General features: G+C 40.0%; 1 protein-coding gene across 6 annotated transcripts in view; it reads right to left on the minus strand.

The window, feature by feature from the left end:
* Positions 1 to 20,567, minus strand: part of AOPEP (aminopeptidase O (putative)) — a 411,872-nt gene that overhangs the window by 63,397 nt on the left and 327,908 nt on the right. For all 6 annotated transcript variants that reach the window (XM_042243057.2, XM_027964237.3, XM_042243054.2 and 3 more), the window contains 2 exons: positions 13,424 to 13,486; positions 12,937 to 13,011 (listed from right to left, as the gene is read on the minus strand). In XM_042243057.2, the coding sequence (XP_042098991.1) occupies positions 12,937 to 13,011; positions 13,424 to 13,486 (138 nt within the window). The remainder of the gene's footprint in view (positions 1 to 12,936; positions 13,012 to 13,423; positions 13,487 to 20,567) is intronic.

A 20,567-nucleotide genomic window follows, 5' to 3' on the forward strand; every position in this document is an offset into this window, starting at 1 on the left:
TCTGGCCCATAGGCAAATAGCCAAGTCAGAAAACTACAGAAAAACTTCACTTTAAATCTGTTAAGCATCAAGGGATGAATATACTTAAACATGGAAAGCAGTCTTGCATTTAGAAAAAAATTATAATGTATACATTAAAAAATATGTGCACAGGCTGAAGAAAAGGCATTTGTGAGAGTAACTTTACTGCCTTCCAAAATATAATGCCTTCTTATTGGGCCACACTGTGTTGGATTAAAAACAGCAATAATATATTTAATTTGTTGTTTAATAACACACAGCAAAAACTGTGATTTTCATGTCATAGTTGCTTGGTCCATGGCAAATATCACAAAAACCTCAAATGATCTATACCTTGTAAAGTTTACTAACTTAATATGAAAAGCAAAATTTCACACCAACCCTTGCAGACACCTGTCTCACCAGAGTCTTGCCTACTCTTTGGAAGGCCTGAGCTTTCAAAATCGGACCCAGTCCACACCTAGGCAAGCCAGCACTCGAGGGTGCTCCATGCAAAGACCCCACTCTGGACAAGTTTCCAGGCCACAGGGAGTGGCCTTGGAGGGGCAGCCATAATCTCCCATGGCGTCCTTTCCACCCTGCTCAGGTATCCCTGCTCCATGACACAAGAAATCAGCTGTGCAAGTTTCTCCTCGGCCAGAACCCAAAGCTGCTCCCCCTCTCCACAATCCCACTTCAGGAGCAGTCAGAGCTGGGGCTGGTCCCAGGTCAGTACTGCGGACCTCCAAGTTCTCACATGGAAAACAAGGGTTGGAGTTAGAGAGGCCCAAAGGCCCTCCCCCAGCCTAACTATTCCAGTCCTGTACCACATCGCACATAAAGTGCTGAAGTGAAGCGTGAGCTGTCGAGCTCTCCACCGGATGCTCTCCCAACCTCCATGCACTCTTGCGGCCTGGCACACTCAAGTGTCAAGGACTTCAAGTAGCTTTCATAACGTTATAGTCACTAGCGCATTCCTCCAGGTGCTTGATTTATAATTTTTCCAGTTATTTAAGACAGCTCCTTGTTGGTGGTAATTTCAGTTTCTGAAGTTACCTCAACTTCTTAGTTCTTCCTGATACCACACAAAGATGAGATTTCCAGTGACAAAACCAATGTTCTAAACTATGTTAGAAACTCAACATGACCAAGAACCATTTTAGAGGATATTTCAAGACAACCACCTGTACTAAAATTCACTTTCTGTCATGAAATAAACACTGCAACCCTGCCTAGTGAAAGGTAACAGTTCTCTCCTTAGACCAGAAATGACTGCAAATGACAACAGAGGAGGAGGTGGGCCCAATACCAAGTGTCATTCATTGGCTGGTATTTGTATAAGCTCCACCAGCCTTCAAAGGAACGTCAAATCAAAACAGTTTGAGGAGAATAAACAAAAGCGATGACTTGAGCACAAAAAATGATTACAGACTCATTTAAAACGGAGCTTTTGCTAGAATAGAAATCTTATCAACAGCCTGAGAGCACTTTGAGAGCTTCCTGTTTGGAACAAGAACAATGACAATTTATTCCACTATAGTGGACAATCTGGAGAGATGCAAATCAAACAGTAGATGAGTGCTGAGAAACAGGATTGGTCTTCTTGAAGAAAGTCAAAAGATAAAGACAAAATGTAACAGACTTGTATGCCTATTATGCCTATATTTGCTGCAAACCGAAGAACAATTAAAGGAAGAAATCAAGGCTGTTTAGGGGTATATGGGTTTTTTTTTTTTTTTTGGGTCTGTAAATAAATTTAAGAATGTTTTCCTGTCTCATTATTGTGGAGTAGGGAAAAAACCCAAATGAATGGTGTCTATCCACATACCATTAGGTAGTCAGTCTTTTACCATCTTATTTGAAGAGGTGCTCTAAAACATACTAAGTACTTAGTAAATGCCAGCTGTTTTAGATAAGACACCTCACTTAACTCCCAAAAGACTCTGGCAAGACACCTATCTCCCTCTGACAGGATGCAAGGTGGTGGTGCAGTCAAAGGGGGCCACCGTGGGAGCCAGACCCGAGCCACTCAAGGTCTGAGGCCACCCAAGGTCTGCACACGGCAGGGAGGAGAGTTACCTCTCCAAGACACCTGCACCCCTCTGCAGAGAACAACTGGATTTTATCAGTCAGAATCCCAGAGACATAAGAATGGATTATTCTACAAGAATCAAAAGAAAGCAACAGCTAACGAGCCTACGCGGACAAAGAGGACCAGAGTCACAGGGAGACGGAGTGGGAACAAAAGTAGGTCACTACAACTGACGCACGAGGACTCTGGGCTCAGTGACTCATTTGGGGATCCTGGGTGAGACACTCAGAGTTTCCAGTGAATGCACTACCGACTTCGGATCTGCAAAATGGAGGACAAAACCTTATTAGGATTATTTGGACACTTACAGATCCTCACAAGAAACAAAAGCCTTAACATATTAAAAAACATGGCTTAACACCCATAAGAATGGCTAACATAAAAAAAAAGAAATCTGATGATATCAAGTGCTGATGAGCAGGCAGAGAAACTGGCTCCTGAGGACCAACACTGGTCCTCAAGACATTATGATAAATAAAAGAAGCCAGATCCAAAAGACTCAAGTGCACATGATCCATTTATATCACATTTTTAGAAAAGGCAAAGGCATAAAGACAGAAAGCAGACTTGTAGCTGCACAGGGTTACCAATAGCGACTGACCATGAATGGACACAGGGGAACTTTTTGGTGACAGAAACCCGTTCTAAAACTTAAGGTAGTGGGGGCTGTACCAGTGCATATGAGTAAGTTTCCTGGCATATAAAATATATACAACATATAATTCAATAAAGTTGTTGAGAGAGAGAATCAGAATCGCCATCTTCTGTTGTCTATGAGAGCACTCAGCATCTTTTACCTTTAATGTCAAGAATAAACATAAAAGTGCATCTTTCGACACTTAAAGCTAAAGCTTGTATGTGTGACAGTTAAGGAAAAAACATCAGAAAGCAATCCGTATATGAACATAGTCCAACAGTAGGTTCTGTTTCTCTTCTGGATTCTTTCTGTTGTTCTACTTGAACATCTCATGCTATTCATGAATATCACGAATTTTTTCTTGGACACCAAACAAAAACTGCCCCAGAAAATTAACAGAATGAGCCTTACTACTTTCAGTTATACATGAAACCACATAAAATGACTGCTGTTGCCTTTTCACTGAATATGTCAGAAAAATCAAGACCTATCTTCTGAGACCATTTTCCCCATTTTACATAGTTTCATTGGCATTCATTAGGACAACAGTTTAATTGCTTTCATATACACAAAATCTTCACAGATGTATGATTTAGATTTTAATACTCCAAAAAACCAATGCTTGTTTAATTTATAGGATACATAAAACGATCAATGATTTGGATATATACTTCATGCCATTTTTGTGGCCCACCTGACAAGTTTATTTGTTTTCATCATCAAAAAATAAAAGGGGAAAAGTAAATAAATAAAAGGAGTATATAACTGTCTTTACAAATACTGTTAAAAAAAAAAGTCATCTGCAGTGCTGAAAACACATGGGATACTTTCTGGGTAAAATAACACAACATCCAAAAACCAACAAGAGGGGGAAACTCTGAAGACCTCTCCAAGTCCCCACCTGTAATATTCTCATTTCACCTTGAAACCACACAGGAAGGAAAAAAATCCAAAACTGAAAGACACAAGTTAAAGAATGAAAAACTTACATCCTCAAGTTCAGAGGCAGCCTAAGTTTGCTGCAGCGCTTTGACTTGACATTAGCAAGCGTAAGAGAAGCACAGCTTCCCCTTGAACATGAGCTTCAACTGCATGTGGTCCACTTACATGTGGATATATTTCATTAGTGAATACTACGGACTACATGACCCATAAGTAGCTGAATCCAGGGGTGTGGAGGAACCTCGGATATGGGGACTCACTGTAAGTTTTTCCTGGATTACCCTCCAAGTTGTTCAAGGGTCAACTTGACCAACTTCACAGTTTCAGTAGGTTCTCATGAAAACAACCTGAATTTTGGGAACAGAAATTATGACATCTTCAACTCTACAGTGCATCAAGAGCTGAATGAACTGGAACCAACTGTATCGCTTCACGAGCCTGGACAAGGCTTGTGGATAATGCAAATAACCCAAGGTGATACAACTTCCTTTCCTTGTGAGATCCAAACCACTCTGTATATATACCTGATGTTACCTCTGAAATGAGGTTGATTCAATTCTGCTTTCTTTCCAGTTTTTTACATCTTAACAGTAAAGTCTCTGAGGACTGTTTCCCATTCCTCTGTGCTCCCTACTCCTTACTAAGGGTTTTGCATGTTGTGGATATGCAGTGAAGTTAGTTAGTAAATAAACTGTTTAAGTAAATATAGAATTTAATAAGGAATGCATTACACAGAATCAGAGACAGTATTACATTTCTAGCCTTGAGTTTCCAAATCATTCTGATTCATAAGTGTCAGCAGAATTTCTATGATGGGTTCCAGCCTTACTTCTAGAACATAGATGCATTTATTTTTTAAAATCACATATTCAAATAAAGACACTAACACTATTTACATGTATGTCAATCAAACCCCTATCTGTGCTTACAAATCAGGTAAAAGCATTAAAATGGATTCAGTTAATTCAATTATCCAATTTCCCACCATAACTTCCAGCCTGCATGTGTAAAGGGTTGCTTTATCAAAACAAGGCCCAGGAATGGAAACCCTTAGTCCAGGGTAGCCTCAGGTAAAATGCAACATATACATACTCACGTCCTTGGTTTGTGCTACACTGGTTTGGATTTATCACATGCTATTTTGTAAGTGATCTTTGATATGTCGTGTGTTTTATCTCCCATGGCCAGAAATGACATCTCCTATTTCCTTGGTATTTTCCAGCAGCGTCTTATACAAGGCCTTATATACAACAAATCTGAGAAAATATGCTGACTGATTAGATTCATTTAAGGGTTTCAGCTCTCTGAAGAATAGTCCTTTTTCCCCTCTGTGTTGTTTTATGCACATATAAATGAAAAATTAAAAATTCATTAAAAATTAATTCATTAAAAATTAAATCCAGAGTTTTTTGTGGGAAACTAACATATGAAAGGATTACGAAGGAGATGGAATTTCAAAAGAGGTGTTCGCAAAAAGTAACAGTGCTTTTAGGCCAGTGGTTCTGCCCTAGTGGATCAGAGTGAGCTCATTTATTGCCATGTACACAAAGTATACTTTGGAGTATCCACTTAGATTTCTCACAAATATAAAGCCAACTGAAATCAAACTGACTATAATATGAAATACTGTAAAATTTTAAAGTTCCTGACAAGGGGCTTTAAACAGTAAGAAGTAAAATAAATTTAAAGCACTTTACATCCAGTAGCTTATTTAGTCTTCAAATCTACTCTCTGAGCAAGCAAAAACAGTTGTCATTATTCTCATCTTACAGATCAAGAAAGTAAAGCTCAAAAGCGAGTGACAGTTGGGAAAATGGACCCACAGTGAGATATATTAAACAAAAATTTTTGGAATTAAAAAAAATATCTAGGCATCCAGGAGAAAAAGCAGGTCACTCTGATGAAAAGAAATGACGCTAGTGTCAGACTTTATGCAAGACAATGGAGGGACATATTCAAGATACTTAAAGAAAATATGAGCCAAGGATTTTATGTTTAGTTGAACTGACCTTCATGTACAAAGCGTATAACTTATAAACATACAAGAGCTCAGGAAATACTGCTGCCTCAAGCTCTTCCTGAGAAATCCACTACAGAACTAGCTTCAAAACACCAAAAGACTAAAGATCAATATAAGGGTAGATGATGAGCATTAAATATAGACTTACTTGCAGAATTAAAGCTAAGTGATTTTATAAAGGATACAGTAATAATATGTAATGGCTACATGCTCTGACATTGTAGGTATAGTACAGCTATCATAAAGGATAAAGGGGATGGGAAAATTATATGAAAAATACATTAGTTTGTTGACTGTTACAGGTATTTATCTGGAAATTGAAAGATAAAACACTTCAAGTCACAGGATGGAAGACAAAGTGGAGAGAGGTGAGAAAAGGTTAATATCTAATTTTAGATATTAAATATTGCAAAAAAATCAATACACATGAGCAAACAAAAGTGAACAAGAGGCAAAAATGTGTTATCATGCGAAAGTAACCATTAGAACAAAAACACAAGCCTTCCTAAATACCAAAAAAAGGACAAAAGAAAAAAATGTATCATGAAACGGAACATATTAATTTTATAATTAATACAAATTGGCTTACCTGGCCAAAATACAAAGATTTTCAGATAAAAGCAAAACTCAAGCGACAGACTTACGGAGCACACAAGTAGGAAGCAGAGCTGGAGTCAGTCAGTCTTCCTGGCTTTGAGCTTTTTATGGAAAAGATGAAAAAGATGACCCACGACTGACAGTAAAGCTCTACCAAATGCGCTTTAGTGAAAAACTCTGTCATTAAAATTTCTTAATGCAGAAGCCAGGTAAGACTTCATATAAAAGTACCATTAGTGAGATTCATGCATCTAGTTGATTCAACAAATATCTGCCGAGGGTGTATATAATTAGGTCCTTTTCTAAGCACTGAAAACACAATGCTTGAGTGTCATTTTTCCTTTCTGTAGAGACCCAAAAATATAAATGAAATATATGTTGGCTAGACTTAAAGACATGCTAGTGTCGACCTCCTAAAACAGAAGATTAATGGAGACAATGACAGGCCTTAAACTACACTGACACCAGTAGGTGCTACTAAAATAATGCATCTTATTAGGGCCATATGATACCAGGCACAAACAGCAGTTCACTAAAATGCCTAATATGAGGAATGATTGCCAAGTAAAGCATTCTGTCACAGGAATGTAACTAATGCTTCCTATAAAACTAAGAGTCACAAAATTTTTCCCTGCCCGCCTTCCTTTTCTACCCAAACTCTTATGTTTTATATTAAAATGGCTTTCATCTCTCACGGCATGTAAGAGTTGATGGCTGCTGGCATCGAATCTGCTAAAATCAACACCAGTGTAATTATCTGCACACTTTCAAGTGTTTTCAAAATACATGCTGGTTGAGATTTTCTTAACTTTGAAACGTATGCTTTAAATGTTGGTGGTCTAGGACTGTCAATAGCCTGGGTTAAAAACAATTTTAAAATCTTGCCCAAAGCATTCTCTTCTACAGCAATTATTCAACTTGTTTATAATTCATCTACCTTCATAAAGTGCTTGACACAGTCTACAATGTCCTCATATCATGTTGCTATTTTGTGACACTACTTTAATGGTACATTTACATGAGCTGATACATGTAAAGCACTTAAAAGAGTGCTTGACACATGACAAGTGTCAGCTATTATTATATTAATAGTTCCATTCAAAGGTTCTTTTTAAAATATGTGAATAAGTGCGCGAGGGTAAATGGATAACAATACTTTAAATTTTTCCTATCATGTCAGCTGAAAATGGGAAGGAATTTCAGTACACTCGGAATTCTCACTTTTTTTTTTTAAGAACTGCAGAGTATTAAAAAAAAAATCTATGAAACAGATGAAAATGTAATGATACAAAATTATACAGGTCAGAATTCCTTCGTGAGGCTATCAAAAACACATTCTATCGGCAATTCTATCTTGATCCAGCCAAGGGGTAAAAAGAAAAACAACTAAGATCCTGTGAAACTAGGTCTCATCTGAGACCTAGGTACAGAAAATTTTGTAAACTATGTAGGGATTTCTAGGGATTTACAGAGAAAAAAGGGAGACCCACAAAAAAGACTGAGTTTGAAATATTTCAGCAATATAACAAATTGCATATTCACAGCGTCGTAATTACCCTTTTGTTTGGTTTCTTTGTAATTATTTTTAATAAATTATTCTGCCTCCCCCCATCACTCAAGTAAGTTGTCATCCAAAGGCACAATCAGAACAACGCAGGACACAAAGGCACTCACTGATAGGGAGGGCGTGAGGGAGGGCGGCTGGTGCCTCCAGAGCTGTGACTCATTCGAATCCATAAAGCTTTTCTACGAGATCAAGTATCAATGAAGCTATTGTAAGAGATTACAGCTATATATATGTAGACTGGTTATGAATTCTCACAGGGCAAGAGCATTTTTGAAAAAAGGAAAGGGCACCAATGTCTGGGAAACCACTCAGCACGAAGACTGCCTCAATTACATAAGACTGGCTGCCGCACCTACCATTTTGCTAAATCTGAGTAGTTCCTATAAAGAAAAGAAGACCCTTCAGTTCAGCACTCCCTAAATTCATCTGGCACCATTCTGCCAAGCTCTGTATCCTAAGAGCTCCAGAGTCAAGCCTAACACAGTTGCCATCTGCTGTTACAGATCCAAGAAAGAACCAGATAATTTTTATTAGTCTTAAATACTGTTTTCCAGAAATCATAAACCAAATAGAAAACAGATCTTGGTCACAAAAGACAAATAGCAGTAAAGGATTTTATTAGTTTAAAATTTGTACCTACCTTTATCATGTTGAATATTTCAGTATCAGAATTGTAATAAAAACATTCTCCTAGAATGTGTAAAATTTTAAAAGGACCAATAAAAGTGGCAAAATGCCTAAATCAAGTTGGATTTAAAAAATGTTCTGTGAATTATTATCAAGTCTATCAAGGACTTCAGAATCAAGCGTGTGGAAAGAACAAGTGCAACAAAAGCAGAGTGAAAATGGTCCAGAATTTAGTATCACAAACAAAACAGGTCCAGTATTTTTCTCTGAAAGACTCAGAAAATCGAATTTATCATTTTGGCTCCTACTAAAATGGCCACTGAATATCATAAATCCATTTTCACAACCACCTTCCTAGACTTTCATGTTTCACTCGATATTTCAAGGAAAAATTTCACTAAAATTTAAACAATTTTATGCTCAAGGGTATTATTTTTCAGGTTCTAGCAGCAAAGAATAATTAAGGTAACCTTACAGGGTGCTTTTGTTGGAAACCATTTGTACCTAGTGTTTCTTCTAACTACTCATAACAGAGACCAATCTCACCCTCACCAAGACTCTTACTTGGAAACAAACTCACAGGAAAGAGTGCTTGTTAATAATAACAGCAAAGCTTAGTATTGTCGAATTTCCAATGTTTTGAAAGTATGCCGGTGAATACTTCTGACATCATAACCAGAAATGAGTATCTTAAAATTTGTTCTCTCTGTTATCAGATGTGCATAAAGTAGGAAGCATGCTTCCTTCAAATATGAAAACTGGAATTTTCCTTCTCTTAAAAAATAAATCATTAACACCATTCAGGTATTTTCTTCAAATATATGATTTCATAAATTATTATTCTACAGTATATCCTAATCCCTGAAATACTGATAAAAGAAGTATCAAAAACATTGTATTATTTTACACATATATATTTATAAGAATGTTATATTACTCCTTAATCTTTGAATACAATGGATAATTGGCATTTATCTTTGAATCAGTTAAAGATAAAAGCAGGAAAAAATGTGTGTTCTTTCAAAACCAATAGTCACTTAGTAAAATCTATTAACATTATTTTTAAAAATATACACTGTACAATACACTGTACAATTCACTGTTGGTATCACCATTGTTTAACCAGTCCTTTGCAGAGCAGGCTTATCCATTCATCCTAATTGTTCTTTGTATAGTTGTTCACGTCCCCTCGCCTTTCTGTTGCATAAATTATTCAAACTAAATAAAAGGAACTCGAAATAGTGAAAAAGGAAGAATATCAGGAGGTAAGGAGAAAAACACCTGAGACTAAAAGCAAAAGAGAGGTGAGTTTTTAAACTGAAAATTAAGAAAACAAATAAACAAACAAAAAAGTAAAGAAATTAAGTGACACCAGTGGAAAAGAGAGCTAAAACCTAAAGATAAAATAAAATGGAAACAAATGTCAGAGAACATAGCAGAAAATGCAGACCAAAAAAAAGCCTCATCTTCAGAAAGACAAGAAGTGAAAACCTGTTAGGTGGCACAGAAAGACAGCAGAGCTACCTGGTGGGTGGGTAGGATCGAGGAGACACGGCAGGGCCAGCCAGGAGAGCATCTGAAAGCACTTTTGCAGGGGTACCTCTCGCTCAATCAGCTTACTTTATTTCCTTATTCGTTATTTTAACCCACAGTTGGGCACAGGACAAGTTTGTTTTGCTTCTCCTTCTAAGTTCACTGAAAACCTCAACTAGTATTTCAAGCTATACCAGGTTATGCCCACCACTTAGCACTTTCAAGATTTTAAGGAGGGAAAATAATTATTCCTATAAAATTACATTCTTTAATGTTTAACTCCAGCCAAATGCCCATTTTTAAGACCCTGGCCTTGCACCACTGCTTTTTGTTTTCCTTCCTCAGGCAGGTCAGAAGATGGCTTTCCCCCAGTCACTAAAAATCAGAGGAAAAATGCTATGACCTAGCATAGTTAAATACAGACCAGTCATCCCCCAGTTCATGCCTGGGGCTGAATCCTGCCTGAGGCCTGAAGATGCAAATAGAGACCTAGGGGATGGAGGAAAGGGCAGCATGAGGGAGAGAAAGGGGCCAAGACAAAGTAGGCAAATAAAAGCAACAGCTAGATTTTAAATGTCCAACCTACAGAAACAACTAAACTTTCTTACTTTACAGTTACATAAAATAAATAAAAGGAGAAAAATTCTAAGTTATAGGAAAACAGTAAACGCATGAAAAAAGAAAAATTGACGAATATGCTTCTACCTGTGGCACGGTGAACATTTAAAAAAAACGTAGCTCATCTCCATGTTAAATTAACAACCTAGATTCCAATGAATAACAGGTTCAAATCCCAGCAAAAGGTTAACATAAGACCTAGGTTTGAATATTCAATACCACAGAATTTGATCCATATTTTGGAATAGACACTCAGGCAATCAGAGGACACACCTCGGCTACCAGCTGCTGTACAGCTTCTGTGTCTTTCAGAACTTGTTCTAACGCCCTTGGTGGCTAATCGCACCCCCTTTCTCCCTGTCCTTGAAAATATCACATGCTTTGCCTCAGTGAGCTCCAAACTCTAAGACAGAGCAGAAGCAAAACAGTGGGCAAAGGGCTGAGCTGCTGTGCAGAACCAGAAGGAAAAACTGGAGACATTGATAATTAATACTCTCTTGGACAATTCTTAAACCATCCCCCTTCTTGCCCCCCTCCCCCCACCTCCACCCTCAAAGCTAGTCAGCTTTAAGCTTCATTCCCTGAAAGGAAGCTCGGCATGACAGTCTCAACCCACTTCATTTTCATGTCCTCCTCAAAACTACTGCCCACAATTTCTAAGAAAAGTCAAAAGCACGTTATCCCCATAAGATCCAACACAATAGCCTCTCTCAAGGAGAAATGCTCAGTGAAGAACTCCAGTGTTCTTGGAAGGCAAACTCCTCAGTCCCTAGCCTCATTCTCAGAGGGCGGTGGTCAGGTCACAGATGGGTAACACAGTGGGTGTCACATATATGGTTACTTCAAATTCAGATTCTGGTAGTGATTACCTGGTAATCCACAAAGGGTTACCCCTTCTTTTATGCATGAAACACTGTGTGCTTGGATAATCTTACTTTGGGTTTACAAAAATAATAGCTAAAAAATATTTTTTTAACCACTAAATGAGCCAATTTGTAATTCTTTTTCCTTCTTTGGACATTTTATGATCTCATTCATCCATCACCTCACAAACATTTTTAAAAACACCTAGACCATGAAAAGTTAAACCAACACAACCTACCATAGCATGCTAAGGTACAGCCAGAAAACTCAAGCCAGTTCAAAATGACCACTTTTTCTATTACTGTTTAACTGAAGTGACATGTACGACTCTTTGTTTAAAAAGGGAAGGGCTTTTCACACACTGAATGTCTCCTTACAAATGACCAAACTCCTAGGCCAGTCCTTTTTGTAATTCTCTCAGAAGCTGCCCTCGGTATCCTTAAATGCACTCTGAAACTTTGGTATCACCTCCATTATGATGTGCTTTGTGCACATTCTCGGACGCTGCAATGCCCATACTAAGGCAACACATCACAGAAGTTGGCAGCAATGCTATCAGCAAGAATTTGGCTTCAGAGTCAGAAATGATTCATCATACATTCTAAGCAGCAGAAAAACAACACACTGCTATTTTAATCCCTTGGTGCTTTCAAGAATCAAAAAACAGTAAAATTATTAAAGCCAAAGCAACAAAAATCCTACCTGCTGCAATGTTTGTAAAAACATTCATTTTTAAGAGTTTTCAACAAAAGCACTCAGGAAATAACAAACTACTTACCTTATTTCACAATATTTACTACAATGACAAATCAAGTTTTAACTTAATACAATTTCAGGAGAAAACAGGTAGTCCAAACTTCTGCAAAGTAGCATACTGAAATTCTAAATATAGAAAGACAAATTTCTCATCTGCTTTAAGTAAACAAAATCCCTCCACTGTTTCAAAAGTAATACACTACTTTCATCTCTCTCCATTTTTGAGAGTACTCTGTAGTCTAAATTAATGAGTGTGAGTGGTCTCTCTCAGGATCAAACTGAGAAACCTTATACTGTGGGTCATTTATTCAGAACACTCCCTGGTTTTTAGAGATATTATATCATAATAATACCACATACCATAATAAACGTTACTGGTCTAATGTAATAATATAATGGAACTGGCTTTTTGTCCTGATGCTCTATTTAAAGAGCATGAAAGAAATCTGCATCCTGGGTCGTTTTCACTTCCTGAGAACAAAGTACGTTGATAATCAATAGGATTATCAATCAGTATTTCTATAGAACTATACCTAGGTAAATCTAAGGTTTACTGCAAATTTAATTAAAACGTAAAAAAAAAAAATGCTACCCTATTGTTGTGACCAAGTATTGGGGGGAGGGGGGCAGATGGGGAGACTGATCAAGAACTCCATCCAGTGCTCTCTTTCGGGGACCCCTACCTTCTCAAACACTTCTTCTCTGTCCTTTCGTTTCCGTTTTCGGGGTCTCCGGTTCACTCGGACCCATTTCGCGACCTGAAGTTCAAAAACCACAGGGCATTTTAAACATAGGACAACAGGTCCCCAGGGCCGCCCCTCAGCGTGAGAAAAGAAACGATCGACGGCCTCACGACGCAGCCTTCCTCGGCTTCACCTGGGGGAGCCACCGGCACCTTTAGGGCATCCAGAGGCCGCCTCAACGCTGCGGGCCCTCGGGTCTGCGGCGAGCCGAGGCCGTGACCTTCGCTCCGGCCGCTCCCTCCGTCAGTAGCCCGCTTGGCCGCCCCCGCACCGGTGTGCGCAAGAGCCCCCGGACGAGGGCCATCTTACCCACCGTTGTCGCGCGCCGCCGCCGCCGATCCCGGGCTCCGTGCCAGGGATGCAACGCGGGACCCACGGCCCGGGGAGGCAGGGAGGGGAGCGCGTGGACCGCGTCGCCCGCACTCACCTCGGCGCTCACTTGCTGCGCGAGCCCGCACTCCGCCAGGGCCTGGCGCTCCCTCTGCAGCGGCTGCGGGGGAAGGGGACAGAGTCAAGTTTATCCCGGGAGCCGCCCCAGCCTCCCTCCCCCGCGCCCCACCAACTCGGCGCGCTGACCCCCTACCTCGCCCGCAGTAGGTGAAGGTGAGAGCCGGGCGCCGGAGCCCGCGCTCAGAGCCGTCGCCCCGCCGCCCCAGCGGAAAGCGGCGGGCGCTAGAGGCCCGCAACACCTAAGGCGCAGGGCGGGCGGCGGGCGGCGCGGGGCCCGGGCGGCGGCGCGGGCGGCGGGCGGGCGCTGGGCGGGGGCGGGGCCTGCCTTAAAGGTATAGGCGGCCGCGCCACCCTCCCCGCAGGTCGCCTCCGCCCCCACCCCCGCCGGCGTGCCGGCTATTTTATTGTTCTCTTCGCAAACATCTTTCTTCTCCGCGCGCGGGCCCGCGCCCTCCCTGGCGCTGGTCGACCCCGGCGCGCGCGCTTACCTTTCCAGTCCCACCCATGCGGGACCTGGGGTACCCGCGAAAGGGCTTCTCGGCCGCGGTGGGAGCAGAAGTGCTACCCGCCGGCCGGAGAAAGGGCTTAGCGGGAGAAGCGCCCTCACCGCCGCCGCCAGCCTGAACTCGCTCTGCGAGTCAGAAACCCAAGTGTTCAGATGGCCTTCGCGGAGGGAGAGGAACTTTCCTAATGGAGTTTCCCCTGGGAAAGAATTAGACGCCATTAAGTGGACGTTTTTCAGTGCCCCCTCCGGACTTCGGGGAGGAGGCAGGTGACCTCCTGGGGGAGAAGCCGCGAGCGCGTGAAAGGCAAACTCCGAGCTCCGCCCGCGGGTCGCGGGAGCTGATGCGCTCTTGTTGAGCGCGGCCGGCGGTGCTCTCGCCCGGCTTTCGCCCCCCCTCTCCCCCGCCAAAGCGACTAGTAGAATTTAAGAAGGGGACAATACTTTTTCAAAAATAGGGGTAAAGTTTCCACTTGGTTTAGAAAAGTGTACGATACCCTCATTTTTTTCCGCCTACCCTCCAAAAGGCTTTCTTTCCATCCTCAGCAGCTGAGCCAGCCTGGGTGGCGGGGGGCGGGGGGGGGGGCGGTGAGTGCTTGGGGAGAAGAGTCGGGTCGCACTCGCGTTTGCTGATCTTGACCATTCCTTTAACTTTATCGCATTTCTCTAAAGAAAATCTCTCTTGCTCTCTCTTTATTGCTACTCCATCCTTCTTTCAAGATCAAAAGCTTTAGATCAAAGCCAAGATCAAACTCACTACTTTAAATAGAAGCAACTTTGCCATGGAGTATTTTACACAAAGGGGAGCTACTTAATGGAGACATCAGAGTAGAAAACTTCATTTTATCCCTTCATCCCATATTCATAACTGAACTACTTAAAATTACATTGATGATGCATTTCTGTTTCCTAAAACAAACAACAGTTCTGCTCAAATGGGAGATTCTTGACTTGTGTTTGTGTTTCCCGGAATTAAAAAAAGAAAAGCCTACAGAGCGTTAAATCGACATATTAACCATTATTGGCTAAGTGCTATGAAATGCATGCTCATTTGCTAAAGATTTTTCAAAGTGTTATCGAATCTTTTTATACATGATGTACAACCATCACATACAATGTTTGTACTGTAAAAGAAATCCATAAAAATAACATAGCTTGCAAGTCTCAAATGCACGTACATAGGCAGGTAAACATTACCAATGATAAAGTGGATTATGTAATTGTAGAGCTGCTTAATTTAAAATGGAAATAAAACTTTGAACTATTTAAGCGTTCATGCTACTAAAAACAGTTCCATAATCAATAGAAATCTATCACCTACGGACATTTCCATCTACCCAGTAGAAGTTTTTTCCTTGGGAATTCACTGTCCCTAAAAACCCTGATACCAGCAGTTCAATATTGATGTACAGTGCCATGCCTAAATGGACCTTTCTTAAGTGTCCTCTTGGTTGATTTAGCAACAATTTAAAAATATGCAGTCTTAGAAGAAACAAAGCCAAAGTAAATTCCAACAATTCAGCAGCAGGAGGAAAGGTAACTATTGCAAATTAAACCTTATACATACTTGTATAAAAATTTGCTGTTACAGCTGGGTAGTTAGTAATTAAAAGCCTTCTCCCCTTATAATTTTCATCTGGTTGTGGTCTCAAATACACACACACACACATACACACTGATCATTCCTCATTCTAAAAATCCCACTGAGCCACTGGAAAGATCTTAGGAACTGAGACCTGGGAACCTCCACTTGCTGCCATTGACAGTCTCCTTTAAACTTCCTAGCACCCAGTTCACAGAGAACCTAACAGTTTCTTGCACAAGCTGAGCAAAAACAAGCATCCTACTGTTACTCGGCTCTTCTAGGACTTTGAGTGGGTAGCCACACCTGTGATGCATTCTAAGTGCCTACTCGCTTGACTCCTTTGTCCTCTTGCCCCCCAAACCCAATCCGTCCTCAGCAAAGAAACCAGAATGATATTTACAAAGGTAGTTCAAATGGTACCTTCTTTGCCTGGCTGGCTTCTACTTATTCTCCAGTTCTAGGCTTAAGCAATGCTTCTCCAGAAAGGTCTTTCCTTACTCCCCAATCCAAATTATGTCATCCTGCTATGTTTCTAATAGACCCTATTTATTTCCTTTAAAGTAATTATCTTTTATGGATATTTAAAATCTTTTATTAAGAGACTTTATTTTTTAGGAAAATCAGAAAGATTTGTGCAGATATCACAAAGTTCCTGTATGCAAACATAACTCACAGTTTCCTTTATTATTAGTATCTTGCATCAGTGAGAGAATTTGTTACAGTTAATGAACCAATATTTGATACATTATTAAGTAAAGTCCAGGGAATGGCAATCCACTCCAGTACTCTTGCCTGGAGAATCCCATGGACAGAGGAGCCTGGTGGGCTACAGTTCATGGGGTCACAAAGAGTCGGACATGACTGAATGACTAACATTACTGTAGTTTACATTAGAATTCACTCCTGTACAGTACAGTTCTATTATAACAATTTTTATTAATTTATTGAATGTCTGTTTCCCTGATTGGATTTCAACATCCAGGAAGAAAGAGATCTGTCTCTTCTCTTACTGATCTTTATCCAGTTACTAAAAATACTGCCTGGCACATAGTAGATAGATGCTCAATAAATGTATTAAGTGAATGGAAATTCTCCAGGCCAGAATACTGGAGTGGGTAGCCTTTCCCTCCTCCAGGGGATCTTCTCAACCCAGGGATCAAACCCAGGTCTGTCAAGGAAGTTCTACTACAGTTCTACTATAACAATTTTTACTAATTTATCAAATGTCTGTTTCCCTGATTGGATTTCAATGTTCAATGTAGGAATAAATGGCTGAATAAATGGCATATGAAATTTCATTGGGGAGAATCTTAAGGTGAAGGTCTTTCTAATTAAGTCCTTTTTGTTTCTCTACTAAAATATCTTATTTTGTAAAGAAAACAGAATTGTGCATTTTTAAAAAGGAGACACCATGGGACATCAATAACCCTGCCAGGGTATTTCTAAAATGATGCTTTAAAAAAATTACAAATGGGAAATAAAAGTTTCAGATTCCCTCATATATTAATCACTAAAGTTGTATTCCAAAATGGTGGTAGGAACTGAATTTAATCTTGAATGACATATTTCATGACACTGGAAAAATATTAATTCTTGATGATCATGTTTAATATAACCTCAACACATTTCTTCTTTTGTCCACCTAAACCTACCTTGCTTCATGAGCAGGAAGGTAGGATGTGGAGAAACTTGAAGACTATTTTTTAAAAATTTAAATTCTTGTAGTTGAGGATGAATGCTCTAATAATTATCTTTGAAAATGTGGTGAAACTACTTTAAAGCTATCTTTTAAAAAACAAATGTTTTCTGTTTGAATTACATGTTTAAAGATTATTTGTCTAGTAGAGATGCAAGTTTTGAAAAAAACTTGTTTACTGAAACTTTCTTGTCAAAGCAGTTTATAATAGCTAAAGAAAATTTCAGAAGCCAAGAAAAATGTCATTGCTTTAAAATAAAAGCATTTAGTTAACCTAATGGCTGGGAATTACTTTCAGAAGGAAACCCTTTTCTTTTTAGTTGAGAGGAAATGATTCCTTTCCATGGAAAATGATGGTGATAACCAGTTTCATAACTGCCTTGCGATGAGGTGCAGTCCAGACGAATGAGGAGCAGCATGCCCTCCTAGGCAAGCAGAAAGCAGGGAGGGCAAACCAGGGGAGCCCTTTAATTAAACCAAATAGCTTCAGACTGCAGATTACACTCCCATGGGCACTACACTACACTCCCATCCACTAGAAGTCAAAGGGCCTTTTAGTACCAAACAAGGGAGAAAGGTCCAGAAGATTTTACTGGCTACAGAAGGACCCTACAGTCAACATATGCTCAGGGTAAATTAAAAGGTAAGAGACTACACATCTGGAAATAAAATCAAGGTTAGTTTAAGTTGCAAATAATGACAAGCAAGGATTAGGGGCTAAGTTATCCTATGTTTATGTCTTTAAATTTTGCTCTATCATTTTAAAATGTAACATTCCTTTATGATACCTTTTTTTAAAATTTGACTGCTTGACTTTAGAAAAATTATAATTCGTATTATTGCCTGTTTTGTCCCTGTATTAGAACGAATGCCTAATTTCTTTCTAAAGAGGACTGCCAAATGAACTTCTCAGTGGAAGTCCTTATAAAGCATAGTTTTCAAAAAAGGAGAGCTATCCTAAAAGTGCTTTGCAGTGACCTGGCTAACAGAATCTCTTTCTGTTAGTAACCATATTCCTGAATTCACTGTTGCTCAGAAGTCTCTATGAGCTTGTCTGAGGAAGCACACTCAGTTCTTCCATTTCTTGATCCTCTCTGAATGAAGCATTAGCTATAAACTATTGGCTCCCCAATACCAATCCATTCTGAAGGAGATCAGCCCTGGGATTTCTTTGGAGGACTGATGCTAAAGCTGAAACTCCAGTACTTTGGCCACCTCATGGGAAGAGTTGACTCATTGGAAAAGACTCTGATGCTGGGAGGGATTGGGGGCAGGAAGAAAAGGGGACGACAGAGGATGAGATGGCTGGATGGCATCACTGACTCAATGGACGTGAGTCTGAGTGAACTCTGGGAGTTGGTGATGGACAGGGAGGCCGGGCGTGCTGTGATTCATGGGGCCACAAAGAGTCGGACACGACTGAGCGACTGAACTGAACTGAACTGATTGGCTCCCCAAAGAAACATACACCAGGATGCACAGCCCCTCCCAAACCAATGGTCAGGAGGTTCACAGAGGTGGCTGAAACTCAAACTCTGACCCAGGATGGTCTGAGATTTTCTGAGGTGAAGGCAGACTACCACACAGCTGGCATGGGATGCATTATCCTGGTGCTGTGGGAAATTCCTCTTACTGTACTATGTTCTGGGAAGAAGCCATCAACCTTTATTGAGATCCATTATAAAAAACAGCCCATAAAATCCATCACAGTGTTTACTGTAAGAATGGTTTTAGAGGGCTGTTTATTACATTAAATAGAAATTTTCTGTGAGGACCCACAGGAAAAACTTCTCCGTAGTATCAACAACAGGAATAGTTGGACTTAGGCAAATGTTTGGTTTACCTCATGAATACTGCAAATTTATCCCTTTCCCTTCTTCTAGAAAGCTCTGTGACCCAACTTTAAGGCAGCCATAGGAACTTCAGGGGATATATATATTGTATGCTAATATAATTTCTGGCCCCATATTATTTTCTTAACATTATTTTCATGTTGCTTCAGTTTTCTTACTTTAACTTACTTTTATCATTTTGTATTTTGCTTTCCAAGAGTTTGCTTACTTCTGTTTTGGACAAGAAGGAATATAAATAAATAAAATATTGGGGGTTTATTTTTCTTTCTTTCACTTTCTTTTTTTGGAGGGAGAAAGAGGGGTCTGAAAAAAATTTATGGTTCTAATATTTTGCTCCATTAACAACACTTAGCAGTGAATTAAGTATAGAAGGTAAGGACATATGATTAACCCTTCTTGTAAAAATTGAGCAAAAAAACTGTTAAAAAATAAAGCCCCAAACAAATATACTATACAAACATCACAGAGGACTGATATAAAAATGTTAACCAACCAAGTATTTTATCACTTTTGATTGATATCAAAACCAGAGGAACATATAGACCGGTTATTCATTTAACAAACATACTGAGTTTGCCTACTGCAAAACGTAACACTGGACTTTGTAAATACAAAGATGAATAAGATTCCACCCTGTTCTCAGGAGACTAGTATGACCAGGCAGTAAGGCGACATGGCAAAAGTGCCCAGACAGCCTGTCTGGGTTTGAATCCAGACTCTGCCACATATTAGCTCTATGACCTCTTTAGGCCTCTTTCTCATAGAGTTAAGATCAAACGACAAGCACAGTGTGCTTACCAGAGGAGGCAGTTGTTACTTATCAAAGTCTAGACTACTGGAAGTAAGAAGCAACACAACATCACTAAAAGCTGGGGGAAAGTGACCTGAAGACAAAAAAAAAAGGGCTGAAGCATTACATGTACCAGAGACCACGGAACCTCAGAACTGGTAGAAAGAACCAGAGCGGTCAATTTTGTACAGGATTAAGTTTACAAAGCACTTCCCACACACAGACTGTTCTGTTTGTTTCTCACACTGTCCCATCTTCAGGATGAAGAGAATGAGTCTTCAGGAAGTATAATGCCTTTAGTATCTCACATTGTGTGGCCTTAGATCTCCTGGATGGAAATGTAGTGTTCTTTCTATGCCAGCGGGAGACCTCAGGGAACATCTTGCCTGATTTTAAGATATACGCTTATGTATGTGTGCTTAGTCGCTCAGTTGTGTCTAACTCTTTGCGACCCCATGGACTGCAGCCTGCCAGGTTATTCTGTCCATGGGGATTCTCCAGCAAAAATACTGGAGTGGGTTGCCAAGCCTTCCTCCCCGGGATCTTCCCAACCCAAGGACTGAACTCAGGTCTCCCACATTGCAGGCAGATTCTTTACCAGCTGAGCCACAAGGGAAGATATCTGTTTATTAGAGAATAAACCACAAATTAAACATACAGATTAAAACACAGCCTGTAAAATACAATCCTATTCC

The sequence above is a fragment of the Ovis aries genome, chromosome 2, assembly GCF_016772045.2.
Source record: "Ovis aries strain OAR_USU_Benz2616 breed Rambouillet chromosome 2, ARS-UI_Ramb_v3.0, whole genome shotgun sequence".
NCBI classification, from domain to species: domain Eukaryota; kingdom Metazoa; phylum Chordata; class Mammalia; order Artiodactyla; family Bovidae; genus Ovis; species Ovis aries.